The 25,710-nt window shown below is 42.7% G+C and overlaps 1 protein-coding gene across 1 annotated transcript in view; it reads left to right on the top strand.

Moving 5' to 3' along the window:
• The window catches only part of LOC310855430 (thrombospondin type-1 domain-containing protein 7A-like), a 130,350-nt gene that overhangs the window by 47,813 nt on the left and 56,827 nt on the right, over positions 1 to 25,710 (top strand). The window contains exons 2-7 of the mRNA XM_083760435.1: positions 6,674 to 7,502; positions 13,225 to 13,473; positions 16,098 to 16,282; positions 19,489 to 19,557; positions 24,956 to 25,111; positions 25,275 to 25,478. Of these exons, the coding sequence (XP_083616561.1) occupies positions 6,674 to 7,502; positions 13,225 to 13,473; positions 16,098 to 16,282; positions 19,489 to 19,557; positions 24,956 to 25,111; positions 25,275 to 25,478 (1,692 nt within the window). The remainder of the gene's footprint in view (positions 1 to 6,673; positions 7,503 to 13,224; positions 13,474 to 16,097; positions 16,283 to 19,488; positions 19,558 to 24,955; positions 25,112 to 25,274; positions 25,479 to 25,710) is intronic.

Here is a 25,710-nt window from a genome sequence, read left to right as displayed (position 1 = left end):
GGATTAGACACCACTTGAGATGGACGGACATAAAACATGCAAGCCAATTTAGCCGGGTTTTCTTTCATCTTTTCAACTTGACAAGAATTTGTCCTTAACTGCACCTGTGTCATGTGGCACTTCATTAATGAGCATGCAGCTAATGCATATGTACATTGTACAGTGCATGTTTTCCATTTACTTGGATACTGTGTATACTGTATGCAAGGTGCATGGGCCGGGTAGCAGAACCTGGGCTCCCCCAGAGTTAGTGTTGAAGTGTCCTTGAGCAAGACTCTTCTGAACCCCTACTGTAATGTGCAGGTTGGTAATTGCATGGTTTCCTCCGGCATCGGTGTGTGAATGTGTGTGTGTGAATGGGTGAATGTAATGCACTGCACAATCTCTGTAAAGCGCCTTGGATAAAGGCGCTATATAAATGCATCATTTACCAAGGTGCATTGCTAGGCAATGCATTTGAAGTGAAGGCAATGCTTCTGGCAGCTGTCAGATAGTGAGGATGTGTTGAACTTGTCAGTAAGCAAGTGTCTGTCTTTGTGAGTAAGAGTGAGATGCTGGGGATTTGATCAATAATAATCAAACACAACCAAGAGAGCCACGCTGTGACCCCTTCTTTACAGAGGCAGACCTTTTTAGGATAAGGAAAGGGGCTCTTCATTTAAAGGGATTGTGACATTAAAAAAAAGGTTTTGGAATTGTTCTTATTTCTTTTAGGTTTTCTAATCTCAATTGCACCCAAAAAACATGAACTTTTAACATTCAGTAGATTTTCTGTGATCTGGGGTTTTCTGGCTCAAACAGGTGCTCTGATTTGCCGGCAGTAAGTGACATCACTTACTGCAAATCCCATATATGTCAATGGGATTTGCCAGCAGATGTCACTGTTTCACTGTGTTGCCTGTTTTCATTGTACAATTTACAATTTACAATTTAGGCATTTAGCAGACGCTCTTAATCCAGAGCGACTTACATTTAGCATGTAGCTCAAAGGCCTTCCAAACCCCAAAGAAAACTTCAGACCACAGAAAATCCACTGAATGTTCAAAGTTCAGGTTTTTTGGGTGTAATTGAGGTCATAAAACCTAAAAGAAAAAAGAAAAAGAAAAAGAAATGAAAATGAATGTCATAAAACCTTTAATGATAGGGTATACACATTACACAGAGATTTCAACCGTAGAGATATTACACTAATTACAGTGCCTTTTAACAGTGGGCAAGCATGGGGCGACACATCGCCTAATCACCCACTATCGGGCGAAAAGATGAATTATTTGTGTCTTTTCGGGCGACGTTCCTCTGCCCACTTTTTTCTGAGTTTAGCCGCGTTTCTCCATCGGTTTTCCGAAAAACGCGTCCAGTGTGCAACCACCTTTACTATCTCTTTCTGTGCTAGGTGAAGTCATTTGGCTAAATTCTCTCTGTTCATTTAACTATAAGAGTTAAATTAACACTGAGGGTTTTACTGTGCAGGGGGCCAGTTAAGACCAGTGGACATTGTGTGAATGTGAGAGACTGTGAGTGTGTCCCACTTTAACCCACTAAGCTGAGTAAGCTCAGAATAGAGGATTTTTGCAGAGTGTATTTGTGTTACTAACAAGTAATGCAACTATTTGTGTTCATAGTACGAGGGTTGCCTGTCAAACAAACAAATAATATTGACTGGATTTATGGTATCGCATGCCTTATGGGAGAACCTGTTTCATTAATTATACCAAGCAATATGTTGACTTGATATTGAATGAACATTCTTCTGTTCTGTGTTTTATTTACTTCATGGAAATTCAATATTAGCTCTGGCTGGCTTACCATTACTTTCATCTCACCATTTTATGCTGTGAAATAGATACATAGATTATGTATTGATCCCATGAGGGAAATTCTGTTTTCATAGCAAGAACACGCACACGTATATGGCCATAGAGGGGGAAACCTCAAAGCAAGCTGCCAGTCCTGTCAGAGAAAATAAATATCTCTGGTATTGCATTGACTCGCAGAAGCAGTCGAGAGGATTAGTGTGGGGAATGCAGCTGAAGATATTTTACTCCCTTGTATCTTTTGTGCTGAATTCCCAAGACACATCTTTTCTAAGGGGTATTAAATAGAGCTTTACTTGATCTGTAGCTAACGGATGGCCAGACAACCCCTGAATCACAAATATGTGGTGTAACATCATCATGTATCATCCACTCTTGCAGCAGGACATTGATCGGGAGTGCTGATATAGGGAGAGAAGTAATGTCCTTTGAGGTTGCGGCAGGCCAGCTGATATACTGATTGAAGCCAGTCACCACACCAGTAGCAGAGATGACAGATGGGAACTGCTTACAGGTTGTCATCATGAGGCTCTAGTCTATGGACATATACTCCTGATTTCTGTCAGTCAAGGATCATCATTATTATTATACTTCTACATACTTCGACAATACTGTAGGTTGACCTCTGTGAGAAAACATGATGAAAGCCACTTCTGCTCATTGTCCACTGGCCACTACACATAAGTGCTATGTACAGTAAATGACTCAAAGCTAACAATTTAATGAATAATACAATAAATATCAATACATATTTTATTAACGAATTACTATAGTTGTCATGAATTAATTCTGTAACACGCGTTATTATTTTTCGACCATCATGCAAGTTTTTGAGGAGCACTAGTCCCCCTTATACACAGGTTTAATGTTTGTCTTTAGTTCGAAGTTTGTTTAGTAAACACATTGACAATGAAGGGAAAATGTACGTCATAATGTGTCGTTTACCTTCATATTGTCTCTTTATTGTTAATGGCGTTTAATGTTTGTGTCGGCACCGTTTGTTTTACATCACCATTACATCACCTAATCAACACAAGTTAGACTTTAATATATAAGTGCCCCTCACTTCACATGGGTGTGATTTTTAAAACAACATTCTATATAAAAAATCACACCCGTGTGAACTGAGTGGTGCAACTCCCCTCTCTCTCCCCCCTACCCCCCCCCCCCCCTTCCTCTCTCTCTCTCTCATTAGGAGGCAACAGTGCAGCACTGTCTCTCTCTCTCTGTTTCCGGCAAACAGCGCCCCTACTGGTGCTCATTATACTGGTGCTCACGTATACATAGGTGAACGTCACATACATAGGTGAACAACACAGACATTGCTGTTCCTTGGAGTGGTTGCACCACTCAAAAAGAAAATATAATTAAAAAATCACACCTGTGTGAAGTGAGGGGCGCTAATATATTAAAGTCGATCTCATGTTGATTAGGTGATATAATGGTGATGTAAAACCAACCATTAACAATAAAGGGACAATATGACTTAAATGACACATTATGATGTACATTTTCCCTTCATTGTCATGAAGGGAAATACTGATGTACAGTATGATGATAAGAGCGCCTCTCACTTCACACAAATGGGATTATTGAGGGACGCTATAGCCCCTCCTATGTCCAGCTTTGAGGGTTTGTTTGTGCACACACAAACATTGTGTTAACACAAACATTGAATGCCATTGACAATGAATAGCCAGCTTTGAGTGTTTGTGTACACAAACACCGAAGACGAAGGTGAGGACGCAAATTGTGATTGGCCGGAATGATATACAGTAATGTATGATGATAAGAGCGCCCCTCACTTCACACTGGTGTGATTTATTTTGTGGTGCTAGCCACTCCTATAGACAGCAATACTGTACAGTACAGTACAGTACAGTACAGTACAGTACAGTACAGTACAGTACAGTACAGTACAGTACAGTACAGTACAGTACAGTACAGTACAGTACAGCACCACTCAGTTCAGACAGGTCTGATTTTTCTGATCTGTTGGGTGATAGAGTTGAGTCTGCAATATATTTTCCATGGCAATATGGGGCTTTAAAGACAGCTGAGAATCAAGCCAAAGACCCACATATTTAAATTCCTCCTACAGTATAGCATGGCAGTGTTCGTGGGTTAAAGTCTCACTGAGAGAACATGTCCCAATTTCTTGCACATGAATTTTAAATGTGATGAAGGTCTGTTGAAGGCTTTGAAGCTCAGTAGGCTTTTAATCCAGCATCATTGATCTCATTGTTCTTCCCACTGCACCTGCAGGAGGTCAGTCGCTTAACCACTTAAACCATTCTTTGTGGACCGTATTACCATCTGGGGCAATAATATTTGCCCCAGAATAGGGATTCTAGGATTTAGGTGGTTAATTCTGCCTCATCGACTGACACTACTACTGAGAAAACAGTAGTAGTGTAATATGTACGGATTTGTGGGTTTTCTAGTAGTATATGCACGGAATTGCCAATTCCGTGCATATACTGCCAAAAGTGTCACTTTTTCTGAATAGCGTAGTAGGCATATAACATTAATATTTTATTTTAATAATGTAATTGTAGGCTTCAAATAAAACGTTGTTATGCACCAGTCTAGGGGTTCTGATACACAACATAAAATATGACGCTCCCGCCTTCCCCAACTCCCAAGCAGCCACTCAAACAAGGGTTACGGGTGAAAATATATATTTATTAACAATAATAGTATTACAAAAGGGTAAAGATGTTAAGGCAACTGATAGGTAATGTTAAATAAGAAAAAAGAACTAGAACCAAAATTATCTTCCCTAACGAAACAAAAGCACAAAAGCTTACCTCCATAACTTAAACAGAACTTAACATGGAACGGAACTCAAACTCAGACTTGGACAGCAAAGCAAACAAAGTCAAACTCATATTAACAAAACAATCAACTACGGGCTGTGGCCGGTTGGGAGCCGAGGAGGACAGGTCTGTCCTCTGCTGCTCCTCTCTTATGTAGGGAAAGGCCACCCTCGTTAGCCACTGAAATGTCTGTTTGGACCATAGACTGTAAAAAATATGGACAAAGCGTTCCCCGGGTCTAACATGGACGTAAGATGAAGCCTGTTATTCCTGCACTGTAAGTCGCCATCTTTCTAGATCCGTTTTGGCCCAGCTGGCCATTGGCTAGCTCCGTTTTGGCCCAGCTGGCCATTGGCTGGCCCAGACAACGAGGCAGGACTTCCCCCCTTCTTCTCCGTTGGTTTTTATTTTGACTCGAGTGGGAGGGGAATCCCGATCATAGACTGTAACGGTAGCCACGCCCCTCAGAACATACGCAACTTTATGGTCATTTTTTTAATTAATGGGACCATAATTTTCCAAAAAGAATATTATGACATTAGAAATAGACTTTAAACTAGTGACTGGAAGTAGAAAGTATTCATGACCATGTTTATTAAGGTAATACAATCTAGGTGAAGTTGGGCCCAAATACATGGACTTCTATGGGGCTATGGGTTTTTCTGGGTCCAATGACAGCGCCACAACAGGCCATTATATGAACTACGATTTCCTTAGTGGCTTCACAAAATATCTGTCTGACTGCCCCCCTGGTTTGGACTCAGGCCTTCTCCACCAATCAATGGCTGCCCCCGAGTTTCCCCCACCAATGGATGGCCGGCTGGAAGTCTCCCCTCCAATGGACGGCTGTCCACCGCGCTCTGCATCCATCCAGTCACGCTCAGGCTCACGGTGCCATCTCCATCTGGGACGATGCACAGGGCGCGCACACCACTTCACACCAGGACCAAAAGTCATGTCACAGAATAGGAGTCATGTCACAGAATATGACCCCAGTATTTGGAGGGGCGCCGTCTCAAGTGAACTTGAGCCACGAGATAGAGCTACCACCGAGCAGGCTAAAGCGAGAAAATAGTAGTAGTGTAATATGTACAGATTTGTGGGTTTTCTAGTAGTATATGAACGGAATTGCCAATCTGTGTTATTTCACCATGTTTGGGTGAGATCGGGCTGGACTTCATCATCATGGTTTGCATTCTGTTTCTTTTGGTGGTCCAAACTCAAACCAAGAGAATTTGTATTTTTTGGTGGGAGAGGTGTGTGTGTGTGTGTGGGAGGGGGGATCTCGACGTAAATACTATTGTATATGTCCTCAATGGACCTCTGTTCAGTCTGTTAACTACTAGTTCAGATATAACACTTTCATCCACAGTAAAATAAAAGATTGGTAGTTATGAACAAATTGGACTGTCACAGGTTTGTAACTGAGAGTGAAATGGAACCCTCAACCCTGGTCCCTCACCATTTAGGTCATTTAGGAGTTAAGTTAACACTGAGGATTTTTACAGTCTAGAGAGGAGTCCCAGAGATAATGCTGGGACTGCGGGTCCTTGAAATTAAAAAGGTTGATGATAATCACTGGTCTAGATTACTGTATCTTGAGTGTTACTGGATGTACATTTTGTTAATACTGATTCTCTGTTCTGTTTTTGTGGGCAGTGCAGTGCCCTTATAGAGCTTTTTATATTCTATCCTTCTGTGTTTCATTGTTGGAGAAATAACCATTATTACTCACAGTTCACCAATGCCACCCAGTAAAATCTTTTATACTTGACACCGTCGTATCTAGATAAAGATACATAACATGCCTACGGCGCATCAACAGCAGGGTGCAAGTCCAGGAGGACATGTACAACTTTGCTTCACACTTTTATTTTTCTGCCTAAAATGGCATGCCCAAAATTGGGACACCGGGTTGAAAGTGGTTGAAGTGTTAAATTACCACTGGATTTTACTGTGCACTCCACTCACTGATTAATCTAAAACTTCTTTAATTCCATTATCCAAATGTAACTGATGCTAATGTCTTCTGTTCCCTAGGGCCATGGGGAAGATGTATGAGCAGTGACTGCGGTCCAGGTGGCAGCCAGAGCCGGGCCGTGTGGTGTGCCCATGTGGAAGGCTGGACCACTCTCCACACCAACTGTGTTCAGGGCCAGAGGCCTTCCAACCAGAGGAACTGTTTCCGCGTGTGTGACTGGCACAAGGACCTTTATGACTGGCAACTCGGTGCCTGGAACGTGTGTATGCCAGTGGTGGCAAGGACTTTTGGAGCCCTGCAGCCCTCCGTATGCGCCGGGGGAGAGGAGGGCATCCAGACACGGGAGGTGGGCTGTATGCTTAAGGCAGATGGGTCGCCAGCAGAGGATGCCATCTGTGAGTACTTTGAGACCAAGCCTCGCTTGGAGCAGGCATGCCTGATCCCTTGTCCTCAGGACTGCGTGGTTTCAGAGTATTCCCCGTGGACTTCCTGCTCCAAAACATGCGGGACAGGCCTTAAGAACAGAGTCCGCAGTGTACTGGTTCCCCCGCTTTTTGAAGGGGCCGCCTGTCCCAACATGACTGAGTTTCAGTCCTGTAAACTGGGGGCGTGCAAGGGTCCTGAGGGTTTGTACAGTTTAAGGATCGGGCCGTGGACCCCCTGTGCCATGCCGCAAACTCGGCCAGCGCGTCAGGCCAAGCGGAGGAGAGGTAAAGGGTCCAGGGAGCGAGCTGGGACCAAAGACCCCGAGACAAGGGAACTAATCCAGAAGAAACGGACGAGGAATCGTCTGAACCGGCAAGAGAGTCCGTTCTTTGACGTCCAGTTGGGCTACCAGACACGGGAGGTGATCTGTGCACACAGGAACGGGAGTACCGTAGGAATCCAGTGAGTTGCATGATAACATTTTTTATTTAGTTGTCATTGTCATCTGTCGCTTTTTCACTTACTCACTTATGTATAGCATTGCTCAAAGTTACATAATTAGATGTCCTACACAGTTCTCACTTAGGCAAAGGTGAGAATTAGTTGTCTCATAATGGACTGAAAAAAGAAACGGTTTTGTCTTTCTTATTAACTTGAACAAATGTATGACATTTTTACTGTGATTTGTGTTCATTAACTCTGAAACTATAATTTTGTAACTAACTGTAAAAAAGAACCAGCAAGGATCTAATATAGTATAAATTGCATAGATATGGCAGAATACTCACATTTATACAATTACCTGTTTGTTAGGCTAGAAGCCCAATGAGTAATATCCAAATATGAACTAAGTTGATCATCACTCGATCCTTCATTTTGCTGTCAGAGGTTGGCAGGTGGATGAAATGGTTATCTGGTGTTTTTCTCTCTGCTTTGCTTGAACAATAATACCTCATTTATACTCCATAATATGATGTGTCGTGTCCTGTGCCTAAAATAGCTTATCTACAAGCACACATGCTCACATGTGAGCTTGTAGATGGGCAGTTTTAAGCGAGGGACACTGTCGTTTGACTTGGTCTAAATTAGGCTTAAGGCCTTACTAATACAGTCAATCTGATGTCTAGGATGGAAATGGCAACAAAGTAATACTGCAATCATGTTTCACAGTGTGACTTCACTTTTAGCCAGTGATTTATTCCTGGCATGTTCCTTCCAAAACGAATCACTCAAGATGCCAATGCACACACACAGAAAAAGTCACTGCAACACACACCCACATGAAACAGAAAGAGTGACTGAGAGCAGAAAAAAACACCCAGGTTTATACATTAAAAACATAAAGTCAGAGGTACGGAAATATACGTAATTGGAAAATTAACTACAAGAGTGAGACTGCTGCATTTTCTAAGCTGGTCGATTCAAAACAGTGACAAGTAATATTCTCACTTACAATAGATCATCACTGCAGGGGCAATATTCTCACTGACAATAGATCATCACTGCAGAGGCAATATTCCCACAACAATACTCATAGGTATAGGTCATGGGGTGACCCAAATGGATTTATTTTGTCATTCTCACAACTCACACAGTTCTAGTGATGCAATTTCTATTTGTACAGGATCTGTTCATTGTTGTGTATCAGTAGTAACAATTGGACCCCAATGACTTGTGGAAATGTGCGTGTATAATTTAACGGAAATTGCACACCGTGTTTGTGATTTGTGGCATTTTGTTCGAAACAGACCAATCATGTGAGCTTTGGAAGCCAATCTTAGCCAATCAGGATGGAAGATGGGAAATGGTGCAGATCCGTGTTGATCACATGACTATGGAGATAGTGTATACAGAATTGTGTGATGTATGGATAAAATGTGTACGAGTAATCTACAGTAATGTGTTTTGCCTAAATCGGTGCAAAACATAATCTCTCCCCATGCCTTCGGCCTGGTGGAGACAATAATGCAATCGGAAACCCTCCATTCACATTATGTATTTGTCACATGCCACATACTATAGGCTTAGATATGATCAATTATGTAGTAAATCTGTTCATTAATGTATTGTTGGTGCTAAATTCTCAGCAGTGAATGGGATCAAATATTTCAAAAGATCTGCAAAAACAGCTCTCATGCCCATAGGAACATAAATATTAATCCTTGAATTGTTTATTTATGGTTCTGAAATATTCATAGTTGTTTTTTGAAAAGTGGAACTAACTTCCCAGCGCAGCAATAACCCAGTCAATTCCTTGCCAGACATTTTCTGAACATCTTGCTCCCTTAATTCCCATTTTGTTTGATGTATATCTGTCATTGGGTCTTCTCTCTCTGAGAAGTCCTTGCTTCAACCTAGGCCAGCGCCTTTGAAGTAGAACCCTGACACAGAAACCACTTAGCATATTGTCTCATATTAGGTGAAATGCATTTAATGAGTACTATCCAGTATGGTGCCATGCCATTATGATTCTCTTCTCTTCACACATACTTTACTTTAAGTTACTGTAGTCCCTTGAACCCACATGCAGTAGTCTGTTCCAATGGCAAAATATTTTGTTGAATGTAGGTAATGAGCATGGAAGTGTTGAAATGTGGATAATTCTTTCATCTGGAAGCAGTTGGACTGCATTGTTAACTGTCCTCATTCTGTCTAAATGACAGAAATTTAAAAATAAGTCTCAAGTGTCTTTGAACCCTTCAACCCTTGTTGGCAATAGCCATAACAAATGCCAAATGCTTAGAGAATTCATCTGCTTTAGGCCTTTTCAGTAAAGTTCCATCAGAGGCGAGGAAATTGAGCCATCATGTTAGTGATTACTTTTCTTATTTTACTTTTCTTTTTTTCTTTCCAAATGCAAAACAAACTGCTCTAGTAGGCCTATAACATCACAAGGCTGCAGAGGTGTCCTAATCTGTAAAGACACAGGAGTTACCAAAAAAAAAATAACACCAGGCTCACACGATTCCTTTTTTTTTTCTTAAATGTTTTTTTTGTGGCTTTCGCCTTTTATTTTATATTTTTTATGGAGGGACAGACAGTAGGCTGACAGGAAATGGGGAGAGAGATGGGGGGAAGACATGCGGTAAAGGCCGTCGGGAGTCGAACCCACGGCACACTGCCAGACTGGATTACCAGCCAAGGTGCCTGGACCATTGAACGATTCCTTATTTTTACCCAAAGTTTGAGGCAGTGGAGGTGGAGTGTGGCAGTGGTGTCTAAATGAGATCTTTCTAAATGAAGCAGAGCTGTAATTAGCACTAATAGCTCGTCAGCTGCATTGCCTCTAGGGTAAAAGACACGCCGACAGAGTGGAACAGAAAGTGCTCGGCTTTAGTTAGAACAAATTCCTAATGATTCAGAAGGGGCCCAAAGAGGCCTGGTTGCTCATTAACTGCTAAATACTAGTGGAATGATTAAAAGATGGCTGTCAGTGATAGATTGGCCATGGTTTGTCGATCGTGGCATGGACTTAACACATGAAGACAGAAATACCTTGCGTATTAGATTTTACTACTGATATGAAACTGATTATGCAGTGATCGTGGTAATGAGCAAATTACAATCCTAGTCACTGGTTCATATATTCTTCTCTTCTGTGGACATGGACACTGCTCTGTTGGATCCACTGTGACTCACCTTCTCTTCTGTCAGTGTGGTCATGGACACTGCTCTGTTGGATCCACTGTGACTCACCTTCTCTTCTGTCAGTGTGGTCATGGACACTGCTCTGTTGGATCCACTGTGACTCACCTTCTCTTCTGTCAGTGTGGTCATGGACACTGCTCTGTTGGATCCACTGTGACTCACCTGTGGTAGCTCTTCTGTCAGTGTGGTCATGGACACTGCTCTGTTGGATCCACTGTGACTCACCTTCTCTTCTGTCAGTGTTGTCATGGACACTGCTCTGTTGGATCCACTGTGACTCAGCTGTGGTAGTGTGGTCATGGACACTGCTCTGTTGGATCCACTGTGACTCACCTGTGGTAGCCGGTGTAGGACCATATTCTTCTCTTCTGTCAGTGTGGTCATGGACACTGCTCTGTTGGATCAACTGTGACTCACCTTCTCTTCTGTCAGTGTGGTCATGGACACTGCTCTGTTGGATCCACTGTGACTCACCTTCTCTTCTGTCAGTGTGGTCATGGACACTGCTCTGTTGGATCCACTGTGACTCACCTTCTCTTCTGTCAGTGTGGTCATGGACACTGCTCTGTTGGATCCACTGTGACTCACCTGTGGTAGCCGGTGTAGTGTCAGTGTGGTCATGGACACTGCTCTGTTGGATCCACTGTGACTCACCTGTGGTCGTCACAGTGTCAGGTGGTCATGGACACTGCTCTGTTGGATCCACTGTGACTCACCTTCTCTTCTGTCAGTGTGGTCATGGGCACTGCTCTGTTGGATCCACTGTGACTAGCCGCTGTAGGACCAAATCCTCACACAATCTTCTGTTCTCACAACACATTTTCATTCTTACAACATTTCCAATATTTTGTCTCAATTAAATGAGAAATTATCCCTTTTAATAGAAATATATGAGAACCTCTTCAATAGCATACATAAAACATTGTTTTATGGTCTCATCTAGCAATTAAAAGGCCTTTTTATTTACAAGGTGCTAAGTGTTAGGTTTACTAATGTTTCGATGCCAAGTCCATCTTTATCAGACCATTTATATTTACACAGTGCCAAGTATACAGGTTGACTAACGTTGCCAACTTCCAAGTGCATCTTCATCAGAGTCATGACTCTGAAGATGCTATTGGCATCGTAACGTTATTCAACCTGTATACTTTTTTTAAAATGTTTTTTTTTGTGGCTTTCGCCTATTTTATATTTTGTATGGAGGGACAGACAGTAGGCTGACAGGAAATGAGGAGAGAGATGGTGGGTTGACATGCAGTAAAGGCTGTCGGGATCGGTAGTCGAACCCGTGGCACACTGCCAGACTGGATTAGCAGCCAAGGTGCCTGGACCGGTGAGCCACGGGCCGTGGCTGCTAACTGTATACTTTTTAAATAAGGCACTCCAGGGCTTTATTCCTCTTACTGTATCTGCTGCCCTAATAGCCCTATCCTGCTCTTGTGCTGCACATGATGTGCCATTAACTGTTTGATGCCAGGTTGAACCCCCAGGAACAACTGGGAGTTGTCTGAACCCCTAATTGCTCCCCCTGATGTGCAGGTTGGTGCCTTGCATGGTTTCCTCTGCCATCGGTGTATGAATGTGTGTGAATGGGTGAATGTAATGCACAATCTATGTAAGGCGATTTAGATAAAAGCGCTATATAAATGCACCATTAACCGTTTACCGGTTTCTGGGTGTGCTGTCATACTGACCTGACGAAGATCTATCAAGAAGTAATTATTTAGCCAAAGAATGGCGTGCGGGCCCTACCTCCTTCCATAATTGCCTTATTGGCCCTGCACCCACTGTTGAGGTGCGTGTAAATAAGTATGCTCTGTGCTGTCATTTTTACCATTGGGTTAATAGAGCTGGCCTGATTGCTCAGGGGATATCTAGACCAAGATTCAGTCAAAATTCGTGTCAGATCCCTTCAAGCTCAGAACACGTAACCTGTTAGATTATCAGCGAAGATATTGTAGAGTGAAAGCATAAACAACACAAGTATAGAGCCCTGAGGCTGAGGGACTCCGCTCAACAATATAGATCCCTGAGCCTTAGGGACTCCGCTCAACAGCCTATATATATATGGGGTTGAAGCTTAGAGTATATATGAATAGAGACGGCACCCGAGTTCTCCTCCCATCCACTTGCATTAAGTTGCTCAAAAGCGCATGAGGCGATTTCACTCCTGCTTCCGGGTAGGAACAGAGTGCATTCTGGGATGGATTGCCCCAATAACATGAACACGCTGGTCGTTGACTATCATTGCGCCGTTTGCGCGCGTTCACGTATGATACATTCGGTCACGTGTCATGGGCCCAATAACATGAACGTGCACAATGATAGCCAACGGGCTCAAGCTGCAATGACAAATTCGGCCACTATGTTCATTTCGCCTCAGGGTTTCCTCCGGGTGCCGTCTCTATTCATATATACTCTAAGGGTTGAAGTGCTTAAAGCTCCTCAGCACGCCGTCTTAACTCGAACAAGCACACCATTTTCACCTCATCTCACCTAACCATACTGTACCGCCCCCACCCATCTTTTTTCACAGGTTGTGTATGCCAAGGAACCTTCCGCCAACGGTCCAATCATGCGTCCTCCCTAAGGATTGCCAGCTGACTGAGTGGGCGGAATGGGGCCCCTGCTCCAAGACCTGTGTGGAGCCCGAGGCCCCCAGTGGAACGTGCTCCAGAAGTCGACATGTGCTCCAGTTCCCCACGGGAGAAGGGGAACAGTGTCCTCCTCTGGAGGAGGTGGAGCCATGCGAACCCCAGGGCGATGGAGTTCCTCCTTGTCCCACGTGAGTGTCACTTTATGAACATGGGGGTGCCGTGTACAGTATGCACTGGGCAAGTGATGGCTTTGGGGCTTATAGAGAAACAAGCATCCAACTATTTTTGATGTATTTTATTTGTATGTATTCAGTCTTACCAGAAGCAAGATATCCCCCGAAACCATATCCCCACTCAGAGATACAATTTCAATTTAGGCATTTAGCAGACGCTCTTAATCCAGAGCGATTTACAGTAAGCAAGAACAACACATGGTAATACATGGTAATATCAAATTCATAGATAATTGTCATCAAGAATTATACGTAAGCTAAGAACCAGTGGAACAGTTGAATATCTATTATGAAACTATGCATATACACTGATTATAGAGTGCTACAGTATGTCTACATAAAATACTATCTAAATTGCATAAGTTGAGCTTTTGTTGTTGGTCGTCGAGGCTAGGGCAAGTGCTACGGGCTAAGATGGAGTCTTAAGAGGTGTGTTTTCAGACTACAGCAGAAGATTGGGACGGGAGTGAGTCTGCACTCTGCACGCTGCAGTTATGATTGCAATGGGAAATGCATTCCATAGTTTTGGAGCCAGAAGTTGTCCCAGCGTTTTTAGGGAATGTTCTTCCAGCTTCGCTGTGAATTGAATGACTACAGGGAGGGACAATTGAATGAGTACCGCAAGGGATATCAAAAGCAGTGGCATCATTTCTCCTCATCACCCCTATTAAATCAAACCCTATACTGTAGCAGTATACAGTATTGTTAAAAATTAAGAGTGCAAGCTTGGGTTGAGCAGAAATAGAAATGCATCTTGGTGTAGATCGGATAATACCCTCCATCTTCACAATGCATTCTTTAACTACCATTAAAAAATCTACAGCAGAGATTTGTTCTAAAGTCCTGTGTAGGCAGGGAGCACAGTGAAATTGTAAGTGTTTACACTTACAGCCAGACTGAGGCTATACACACTCTTCCTGTTGATTTCCCTTTATCCACATCGGCAAGCTAATTTGCTCTCCTGGGTGGCCCATTTTTGAGTACTGTATGTGAGCACGTTTGTCCATGGGCATATTTTGCGTGCGTGCGTGCGTGTGTGTGCTTGTGTGTGTATGTGGGCAACAGCATATGGAGACAGATTAGAATAAGAGTTTGGACCAGTGCCAGGCACAAAGTAGAGACAAATGGAGGGAGACTGCAAGGATATTTGTGTCACACTCAGGCATGCATGCACACGCACACACAGATGGCCTTCATTCCCAAAGTTTCGTCATTTAATGTCCTTTCAGCTATCCCCTGTGTCAAAAACTTCTATCAGCTGTACAATACTTTTTCAATTACTGTCCATAGCCAAAAATGGAACTTAATTTGTACATATGAATTTCTGGGTAGTTTCTTTAGTAATGATTTTATACTCTACTCTTAGTTTGTCCTTGCTTGCCTCCCAAGCATTAAAGGACAACAACAGCATACTTTGTTAAAATGTGAGCCCTCATTTTTCACACTGCAAAGAAGCAATATCATGTTTATAAGAAACTACAAAGTGACACACTTATCGTTACTGTGCCAATAAGTTCCAAACTTTTCCTCTTACATTTCTTCCAAAGTGAATTCCTAAGAGAAGTCCAGTCAGATTCATTAAACTTTCACCACTAGACATCAATGTAAATTTGCTGAAATTAGCATATTATCCATATGTCATGTTCAGAAGTAGTGGATAGTAGTGGATATAAAACATTTTAGCACTGGAGTTTGGATATGGAGGGGCTTTAAAGCAGCAACTGCTTGGTATGTAATGGTGAGGAAATAGGGGTGTTGAGGGTGATATGGTGGTGCAAGGGGGCTTGCAGGTAGGAAGCTTATAGGAAAATGGAGGTGGTGCCTGTCGGTATATGGGGTGGGGTGTATGGGAGGGGGGGGGGGGGATGATAGCGGGTGTGGTTATGTGGTGGGTATGGTACGTTTGTTTGGGTTGGGTTGTAAACTCTAAACCAGTGGTTCTCAAACATTTTCATGTCAAGGACCCCCAAATTGACATTCTGCAGACCCCCATATGATAATATTTTCTGCTAGGGAAATGTTTTGAAGATTTATCAAAATGTTTCGAAAATAGCCGATCTACAAGCTCAAAATGGGCAGTTTGTGAGCTTGTAGATTGGCTATTTTCAAAGTATAAAATGGGATTATATTTAGCTGTGGACTGCCTGGAACTTCCTCAAGGACCCCTTGAGGTCCTCAGACCAAACTTTGAGCATCATGAGCTGTTTTTCCTTTATGTTCTCAGATGGCACCTAAGAACAAAAAAGGCACCCTAAGAGTGCTCCACAGTGTGCGTAGATTCTGTTCTTACCTACGAACAAATCACAGCTAAGAAAACATTGAGGGATCCCAAAACCTTCTTAAAAACGTCCTAAGTGGGTCTAAGAACAAATTTCGGTTGGCGCATAAGGCCCATGTGTTCAAAGTCTGACAACCAAAAGGCAACGATACATGCACACCGACAGCCAAGAAGGAAATTAGTTGTCACTTTTTTCTTCATGTTTTAACCTAGATTTTCTAGAGGTTTGCATAATATTGTTTGATGCCTTTCCTCCCTACCTCTTCCCTTTTGTCACCTTTTTCTTCTTCTTTCTCTCCAGTTACACTTGGAGAACAACGGAGTGGAGTGACTGCCGAGTGGATTCGTTGCTGAGCCAACAGGACCGTCGGCGCAGTAACCAGACAGGGCTGTGTGGAGGTGGCCTACAGACCAGAGAGGTTTATTGTGTACTTGCCAATGCTGAGCTCCTGACATACCTCAATGACCTGAGAGAAAAAGACAAAGGTAAAAGGCCACAGTCAATCTAATCTAAGCACCTGTGTGACTGTGTGGTCAGTCACTGACCTCATGTTCCCGCACTGACGAGGAATATCCTGGTCAGGGCTGGTGAACAAATAATTTTCCTTGAATAGTGGTGTGTTGGTGTATCACTGAGCATGCCCAGATACTCCAGTGAGGGGACTGATTGGGATTAAATAACCATGTCCATGGCCTTCCATCCGTCCTGTGTCAGTTCTGGGTGTTTCCCAGTCTCTCTGCTATGTGCTGCTTAGCACCCTGGGCAAGACCTACACTGAAAAGACTATCATTTGTTTGGGCGGAAGTTGCAGTATATCGCCCAAGGAAATGACGTTGATGCTTTACAAATCAGTTTACATTCTCCGCGAATGAAACAAGTGTTGCGATTGGCCGGGAAAATATCGTATCCGGGGGAAATACATCTGACGGATGTTCTGGAGTAACACCGCCGATAGCTTCTCTGCCTTACGTTGTGACCAGGCTTTTCTTTTCGCAGATAAGTAAGCCTGGGACCGAGGCTAGCTGCTTAGAGGTTTGGGGTCCGGGACCCTGTTTCTGGGTTTGCACAACTTCACCTTACTGTCCAGATGTGTTGCTTTGATATTTATTTTGCTCTTTGACCATAAAGATGCAGGGGACTATGTTGTTTTTGAAAAGTCTAGGATTTCCTAATTTTGTATACTGTATGTACGTGACATTTTACAGTTGCCACACATCACATCTTAAGTATTATAATAATCTTTTTGATTCAGAGCGACGATTCTCTGCACAGTACACAGAAGTGCCTTAGTACTATCCGTTTAGTTTACATCAGACATACGTACGCCGTCGCCAACGTGTGGCCTCAGTCCATGTTTTAATATACAGTGACAATGTCATTCATCTGCATAATTATTTAATTATGCTTAACAGTTGTTCACCCACTTGAAGTAGCCCTTGTTTCATTTCATACCAGGGAGTTTATCCACTCATGTCTCCTGGTGTGAACCTTGTGTGTTACAGGAAATGCCAAGGCCCCTATTTCTGCCACTTGTCAGGGCAGCTTAGAGTCAAAGATGCCCTCTTATAGAGAAGTGTTAAAGACATTAGCCGGGACTGAGCTTAAGGCGAACAACTGTGGCAGTTGCATGAGAGAGGGTGTGTGAGGTATTCACCTTTTTCCTGGGCTGTGTGTGCTCCACTTCCTGTCGATTTGATCCAATGAAATCCAATCAGATGACAATGATATCCAATGAAATCGACAGGAAGTGGAGCACACACAGCCCAGGAAAAAGGTGAATACTTACCATGTGTACCCAGGGAGATTGTCCTTTCCTATAGCTGCAAGAAAACTGAGATGTTGAGTTTATCTAACATTATATGCTTCTTACATTAAGTTCTTGGTTATCTTCTGAACAGTAGTAACATTAAGCAATTGATTGACACCGTCTTAAATTATACCATCATTTGAGCCATGTTACCATGACTGCAAGTACTTCTACAGGTAGCTTTACCATCATTTGAGCCATGTTACCATGACTGCAAGTACTTCTACAGGTAGCTTTACCATCATTTGAGCCATGTTACCATGACTGCAAGTACTTCTACAGGTAGCTTTGTAATAGGAATGGTTAGAGCAGTGTGTATTAAATTGTTTAAGGTGTTCAGTGTTCTAACGTTAAATGTGTTCAGTGGGATTCTAATGTGCATCCACGAGTGAAGTTTCAGATACTGTATATCAGTTGAAAAGGTGTTATACTGTACAATATACAGTAGGTGTCATGCAGGACAGGAGAAATTCTGATTTTAGTGAAGCAATGGTTGTTGATGGAATGATTTATTTTTTCATTTATCTGGGGACCTGGAGTGAATGGATAGATCCGTCTGGTTTCTCCTTCTTCTAGTCCTTGCTCTGTCTCTTGTTCTCTCATCCCTCTCTTCTCTCTCTGTCTGTCTGTCTGTCTGTCTGGCTGGCTGGCTGGCTGTCTGGCAGGCACTGTAGGGAGGTCTGGGAGGATAAACAAAGCACATGTGGGCGGAATGAAAGTAGAGCAGTCATACATGTTAAAGTACACATTACTTCCATATGTACTAAAAGATTCATACCAGTATGTACATATGGAGCGCTGTTGCTAGGGCTTTGCGATGCAAACATGTACGTGTGTGTCTGTGTGTCCAAGACTGTGGGCAGTTGTACTGTATGTATGTAGCTGTGCACTGGCACACATATGCACACACATTGGGGTTAGTATTAAAAAAAAAGAGTGTGTTATCTGCCTGGTGCAGGATTTGTCTTCCTGTCATTGGGGGGTTATCACCCAGCATACTGCTGAGACAGAGAGACAGACAGTGGCTCACAGAAGTCTGCTGTGACCATTTATTTTTCTCTCTCTCGCTATCTCCTTCCTTCTTTCTGTGGCTCTCTTTCAACGTGGTTAAAGGAACCCCCAGGTGAACATGTGGAATCAGCTTACCACCTCCCAAATCCTAAGCAATCCACCTTAATCAGCATGTGGGGAAATGTAGCTTTTTCCACCCTACTGTAGTTCAGTATCCACTGCCTCTGCAATGTTCCTTCAGGGTTACTTAGACATGGCTTTTGGAACTAGTAAGCACTGTGGCAGATCATAGGGAGCTGCTTGCCCACCTGCGGAACAAGTCTACTCAAGTAGATTCATTGATCCTCATCCTCATGCCATCTTGCACAAGGAATTCACCGCCCAAATTGAATGAATGTGAAGAAGCGTTTTTATTTTACTTCAGCACAGCTGAATAAGCAGAATGAGCTGCGTGGCATTGGCAGAGGAAGCTATGGCACATTTTTTCTTGGGCGCAACCCACATACTCAGATGTGCTGTTCCTTACAAATAGGGCACTATTTAAAAGGGCAATAAACAGGCATTCCAACAGTATAAAAGTTATTGCCAAGAAGCATTGTTCTAACAGATATAATCTCTACCCATCACAAATTTCGACATTGTGCCTTCCGTGAACTTGTGCCACCCCATAGAGTGAATAAAGGTTAAAAAGAAACATGGCGGGATTGGCGGCTATATGCCCTGCATCCCTCCCATCTATTAGTTGCCCTTGCATTTAGTCTCTGTCTCTCTCTCTAATGGGCCTGTCTCCCCACGCTGTGATTGTTTGTCTGTGGCTCTCTCTCCCTGGTGCGTGTCTATATAGCTAATAGTGCAATCTCCCTGTAATTGCAGCAGGTCAAACCCAAACACTGCAGAAGCCTAGTGTCCCCCCTCTCCTTTCCATCACCTTCCAGATTACAGGTAGGTGCTTTTAGTCAAGCTGTTAAACCAATACCATGCCTTGCTCACCCACTTTCTGCTCCCCAGGCGTATTATTAGCAGTGTGTATATATTTTACTTTATTAGGATCTTCTTTTTCCTTTATTTCCATTATTTATTCAGAGAAGCCCATTGTGAGCAAGCTCTTTTTCAAGGATGCCCTAATTACAGCATGAAATCAGCAAAGTAGTTATAAAATACAATACATCGGGGCACGGTGGCATAGTTGGTAGTGCTGTCGCCTCACAGCTAGAAGGTCCTGGGTTCGATTCCCGCTGGGGACGCTGTGGGCACTGGCGGCGTGTTCCCTCCTCCGCGTCATCAGTGCCCATACCCGAGGCGGGGGTCGGCGATAGGGCCTTTCTGTGTGGAGTTTGCATGTTCTCCCCGTGTCCCCTAAGGTAGATACCCTCACAAAAACATGCCGTAATCCTGGTCTCTAAAACTACCTCCCCCTGGCCGGGGCGCCTGATGGAGGGGAAAGGAACTGGTCGGAATAACGTGTCCCTTCCACGCGCTACGTCCGGCCGGGGAAATTCCCCTCTGTCAGGTGAAAAGAAGCAGCTTGGACTCCTCATGCATAGAAGGAGGCATGAGGTCATGAGATAATTGGCACTGGGTGAAAAGAAAACTGGGTTACAAAAATCATGGGATAAAAATTGAAGAGAAAAAATATATACAATAGGCTACATCATTAAAATACAATTCATAATGAAAAACAACAACAAACATTTGAACTACATTAAAACAAATCACAGATGTAATTAAATAAAGGGTTAGAACTTAGAATGATGAAACGGGTGCAGTCACAATGTAATGTGTCAAGAAGCATGTTTCTATGGAGAGTGAGACCAATCGAAGCAGTCCTGAAGTTTGTTCCATTTGTTTGAATAAATGCAAGCAGTCTTTCCTTGTTCACTGTTCATACAACATGATGGTCTGATATATCTAATGTGTGATCTCCGGGTAGCTCAGTTGTTGGAGCACTTGCTTTTGGACTATAAACTTCTGGGTTAGAGGAATATATGAGTAGAATAAGTATGAGTATCACGGCTTGGGTAACTAAGTTGTGCAGTAAGTACTGAGAGCTGATTGTAGGTGTTGCAATCCATGTCCCAGGGTTGTTGCACAATGAAAAGGGAATAGATGCCCTTGATCTTGGCCGATACCAATAAACCACCCGACCTACTTATTAGTAAGTCTACCGTTTTATTAGTAAGACTTTAGTATCATTATTAAGTGTTACTAGTAAGTCTTACTAAGTCATGTATGCTCTTGCTTGACTCTTTGGGTCCTATTTTCGTCAGTGCTAAACCCTTATCCCTAAACTCCCTAAACCCTTATCCCTAAACTCCTTTGACTTTTTGACTATTTTGAAAAACATTTTTGAATAGTTCAAATAGCCAATCTACAAGCTCACAATGTGTTGATGTAGATCGATGTTTTTCAAAATAGTAAAAAAGGCAAAGAAGTTTAGGGATAAGACAAAAATGGGGCCCTATTGGGTGCAGCACATGTGAGACTTCAAGGCAGCAACACATCACCCTTCCATGGGCTATAGACTGTAAGGCTATGAAGCAATATAGCACTGGGCATAACGGGCAACGGATAAGTGATCTAAAGGCAATAGCATGTGGCACGGTGATTGGTTTAATTATTGTAACGCCCAAACCACACCTATGCATAATGTAACGGGTAACGGATGTGTTTTAGGTATTTAGACAGGTAACCAAAATACCAACTTTAGTGGGGGAACACCCCTTCCCCACTGCTAAATCCCCAAATAGTGTATTTAGAATGCTCGGACGAAAATGGAGCCCTACTGTATGTCTTCCCTTCCCTCTGTTCTCTTGCCTTTATATATTCCATTTTCTCTTCATTTTTTGCTTTTCTTTTATCTCCTTGCGTCTCCTTCCCTCTTCTCCTCTCCTCTATTTTCTCCTGATAATGAATTCAGTAGAAATAATGAATTATAGTGTGAAGGTAATAATTTCATATCGATCATAAAATGGTTTCTCTTGGTTCTCCCAACCACTGCAGTGCAGTAGATTTACACTGGCATACCTTGACAAAGTCAGATCTGCACAAACAGTTTCAAGAGGACTGCCTGTCTATTGTATAAAGGAAATGTGGGATATTAGAACAAAGTTCCATATTCTGCTGGAAAATGTCAGGCAGACAAAGGCAACGTTCCCTCTCAAAAAGAATATTTAACGCATGCGTCACTCCTCAGTTTGTAAGGGATTTCTTTTTATCCATTGTCAGTTCAGTATAACAGTACTTTGTGAAGAATGAAGTAGAGGAAAAAGGAGGCCTAGTAGTAAGTAGTCTTGGGAACCAACAGTTCCTAAAGTCACGACTCATGAGGCCCATTGGCCCATCTCCTGTTTCCATAGCGTATGGCAGGTTGATGTAAAATTACACCCCCTGGACATGATGCTAGTAGCCTGGAAACCAGACAAATCTGCCACAGGAAAAAAAAATCCCTGGGGAGATTGGTCTGACACTCCTCAATTTGAATTACATTTCGCTCAAACCAGAGTTGTGGGTGACCAATCAGAGCCCATGCACTATTCAAAGTGAGACTTTTTTGGAATCTGTTTGTAACCGCCATTGGAAATAAATGTTCCACATCAAAGTTCCAGACTAACATCTATGCAGTGATATTAGCCTGGCCATGCCAGGGTATACTATGACGCTAGTACAGTATGGGGGACCCAATCCAACCCGCTGAGTGTCAAGCAGGGAGGCAGGTTTTTATAGTCTTTGCTTTGACTTGAACGGAGATTGAACCCCAGACCTCCCAGTCTCAGGGCGGACACTCTAGCCTCAAGGCCACTGAGCTAGTCCAGAATAGGACACTACGGTTCAAGTGATTAACAGACCTTGACCGTGGCTTGTACTGTCTAGTGTTCAGTACACTGAAATTAAATGACATGATTTTGAAGTATGATAAATGGTGCATTTATAGAGCGCCTTTATACAAGGTCGCTTTACATAGTGCATTACATTCACCCATGCATACACCGCAATCAGTGCCAGCACATCGGCAGCAATGTGGGGTTCAGTGTCTTGCCCAAGGACACTTCGACATGTAGACAGGAGGAGCCGGGATTCGAACTGCCGACCCATGGATCATTGGATGACCTGCTCTACCTCCTGAGCCACAGCCGCCCTCAGTATGCCTCTGTGGTGTTCTTTTATAGTCAATCATTTAAAGAGAACGTAGTTTGCACCACTGAGCTTACTATGAGTTTAAGATTTAATCATATTGTAAACTCATCACACAGACAGTAAAATCTTATAATCTTATTAATATTGAGCTTAACATAACGAACCTGATTTGACAGCAATTAATTTTGTCTTATGCATACTGTACATGTTGTCTATTCAGAATGTAGTTTACATAAAGTAGGACATCAACAGGAATTCAATACACAGTTTCACTGAATATATGGGCATACAGTACAGCAGTGACAGCATCAATGACAACTCGTGAGTGTCAACTATTTACAGTATAGTCGGATCCACTTACGAGTCACGACACTTCCACACATTTTTCATTGTACTGTGTACTGAACAGGCACTATGTGCTCCCACCCCCATGGCCCATCTCTGAACAAACCCTTTTCACACCAGCTATTTTGACAGGATGTGGATTACTACAGGCTCATCATCAGACCCGGTTTGTGTTACATAAAATATACTTTAAGAAGAATTAGCCATTTTACATTTCAAAAGCTGTTCTTGCCTTCTTGCTCTACTAGAAATAGTTCTTCTGAATCATAATTCAGGAGGGAGACTGCAAGCTCTTGGACGTCATGTAGGGAGGGTATAAATAATATGTAGAGGAAGAAAGGTATCATGGGTGGACCATATTACTGTAAAGGGCATAATTTAAAATGGCCCTACAGTATATCCATTCAAAGTGTTTGTTGAAAGTCATTAGCCAACTATTTCCACGTGCAGGTGATTCCATCTATAACTGTGCTTGTATATTATAGTAGGCAAACTTTTTCCCCAATTATTTTTTTTAGATATCACTCTTAGGACATCATAATTGAAGACTACTGAACTGCAGGTGGATGAATAGGTAGCAGATGGAACTTATCCATCGCCTCAAAAGGGTCAAATTGAAATGGCACCTTAACTTAACCAACTGAACAGGCGTTGGTGGAGCTCTGACCACTCAAGACTTGATGATAGGTACAGTAGATTAGGATGAGAGCTGTGTCAGGATTCAGGAATCTCGATCTATATGGGGAAATTTCCTCAGGGACAGGGTTTGTGATTTATGTGGAATTGGGAATATCTTGCCATAGCTGATGCAATCATTGGATCATATCCACACTGTTGTTTCAGTTTCTGTGTATGAGGTTTGTGTGTGTTTCTTTCCCAAAATGAGATATACTGTACACACTATTATAAAACATGCCACATACTCTTAAAAGATAATCACTATGGATATATATTTTTTATTTTGCCTATACCGGTAATTAAAATGGACGAAATCCTGCTGTACATTTGTGCGTTTCATATGTGTGAGGCTTAGTGTCAGTTAGCTGGTGCAGCCCCAACCAGAAAATAAGGTGCAGGGAGATAAGTTGACAGCTTTGAAGTGACATTGTTGTTCGAAACCACTGCCCACTCAAGTGCAGATGCAGCCATACATGTGTGCATACATTTGCACACAGACACTTACTTTTGGAGACTCTTTTTATCAAATTCATTAATCAATGTGTATTTTAACATCTAGAACACCGTTGTCTTCAGTTAATCAAAGATTGCATCTCACCTTGTTTGTCTCCTTGTGGGAACGTATAGAAGCATGTACAGTACCACAGGAATCGCAGATAACCCTTTCTAAATCCAAAACTGTGGCAGTGTGTGGCAAACTTTGCACCAAATTACACCATGGAATATGCATGAGCTAAGATATTGTCATCGGTTTCTCACACCTTTGCTGTAGCATCCATGAATTCTTAGTTATGACTCTGTGGAGAGTCTGTTATGCACTGTTGTATGTGATAGTGGGATGATGCATTGGATAATCATTACTAATTTATCATTGTGACATGCTAACAAAGTAACAAGGGAGGGTGATGAACAAAACAAAGAAAGGTTGGAGAAAGACATGGCAGCACTTCACAGGCAACAATGTTGTGTTTACATAGTCTCTCTTTTGGGACCTTATGCTTGGAATAAGGGCCTGTAAGAATTTAAATTATACTATTAATAATGTTTCCATTTCATTGTAAACATTTCTCAAATGAAAGGCGTATTAGGATCAAAGAGAGACATCTTGGAAAAGGGAAACACTATGGAAACCAACAGTTTGTCTGTTTTGTAAGTGTACTCTGCGTTCACTTTTCCCTACTAGCTTCCCGTCCAGTGGAAAACAAGCTGTGTGAAGGCCTCATCCCCAACAGGTCCCAGTTGTGCCATATCCCCTGTCCCACTGAGTGTGAGGTGTCCCCATGGGGGGCCTGGGGACCATGCACTTTTGAAAACTGCGATGACCAAGCTGGGAAGAAAGGTAATGTACTAAAGGTGTTGTAGTAATTGCTTACTCCAAGAGGGCAATTGTCAAAATGCTCTACTTGAAGGCACAATCGAATGGGTTATGTCATGGTCACTATATCCATCCATACTTTTTTACGGTCTACGGTTCAAACTCAAAATGTTCCTCTGTGCCCCAGGCTTCAGACTGCGGAGAAGGCAAGTCACCAACAAGCCAACAGGAGGGCCAGGAAACTGTCCCCACCTGGTGGAGGCAGTCCCGTGTGATGACCCCAGTTGTTATTACTGGCGATTGGTCAGTCTGGGTCAGTGTCTCCCTGATGACGGGAAGTCGTGTGGCCTTGGGACACAGATGCCAGAGGTCCAGTGTGTCAACAGCAACGGTGAGATGGAAGGCACCATGGCAGAATTGTATTTGTAGAATTTGACTGTACTTATTATAGTTGAAGGATTTACATCAAAGTGCAAGAGTTTTATGGAAATAATATTTGCTGCTGTTTGGATTTCTGGACTGATTTAAAGCCCAGTGTTCAAGTTAATATTCTTAACTACTGTGCTGGTGCTCTAGGTTTGACAATTTCAGAAGTAAGCATGACATTCAAGTGTACTAGGTAG

The sequence above is a fragment of the Protomyctophum parallelum genome, assembly GCF_964188405.1.
Source record: "Protomyctophum parallelum genome assembly, chromosome: 3".
Taxonomy (NCBI): Eukaryota; Metazoa; Chordata; class Actinopteri; order Myctophiformes; family Myctophidae; genus Protomyctophum; species Protomyctophum parallelum.
This window is presented reverse-complemented; position numbering and strand designations above follow the sequence as displayed.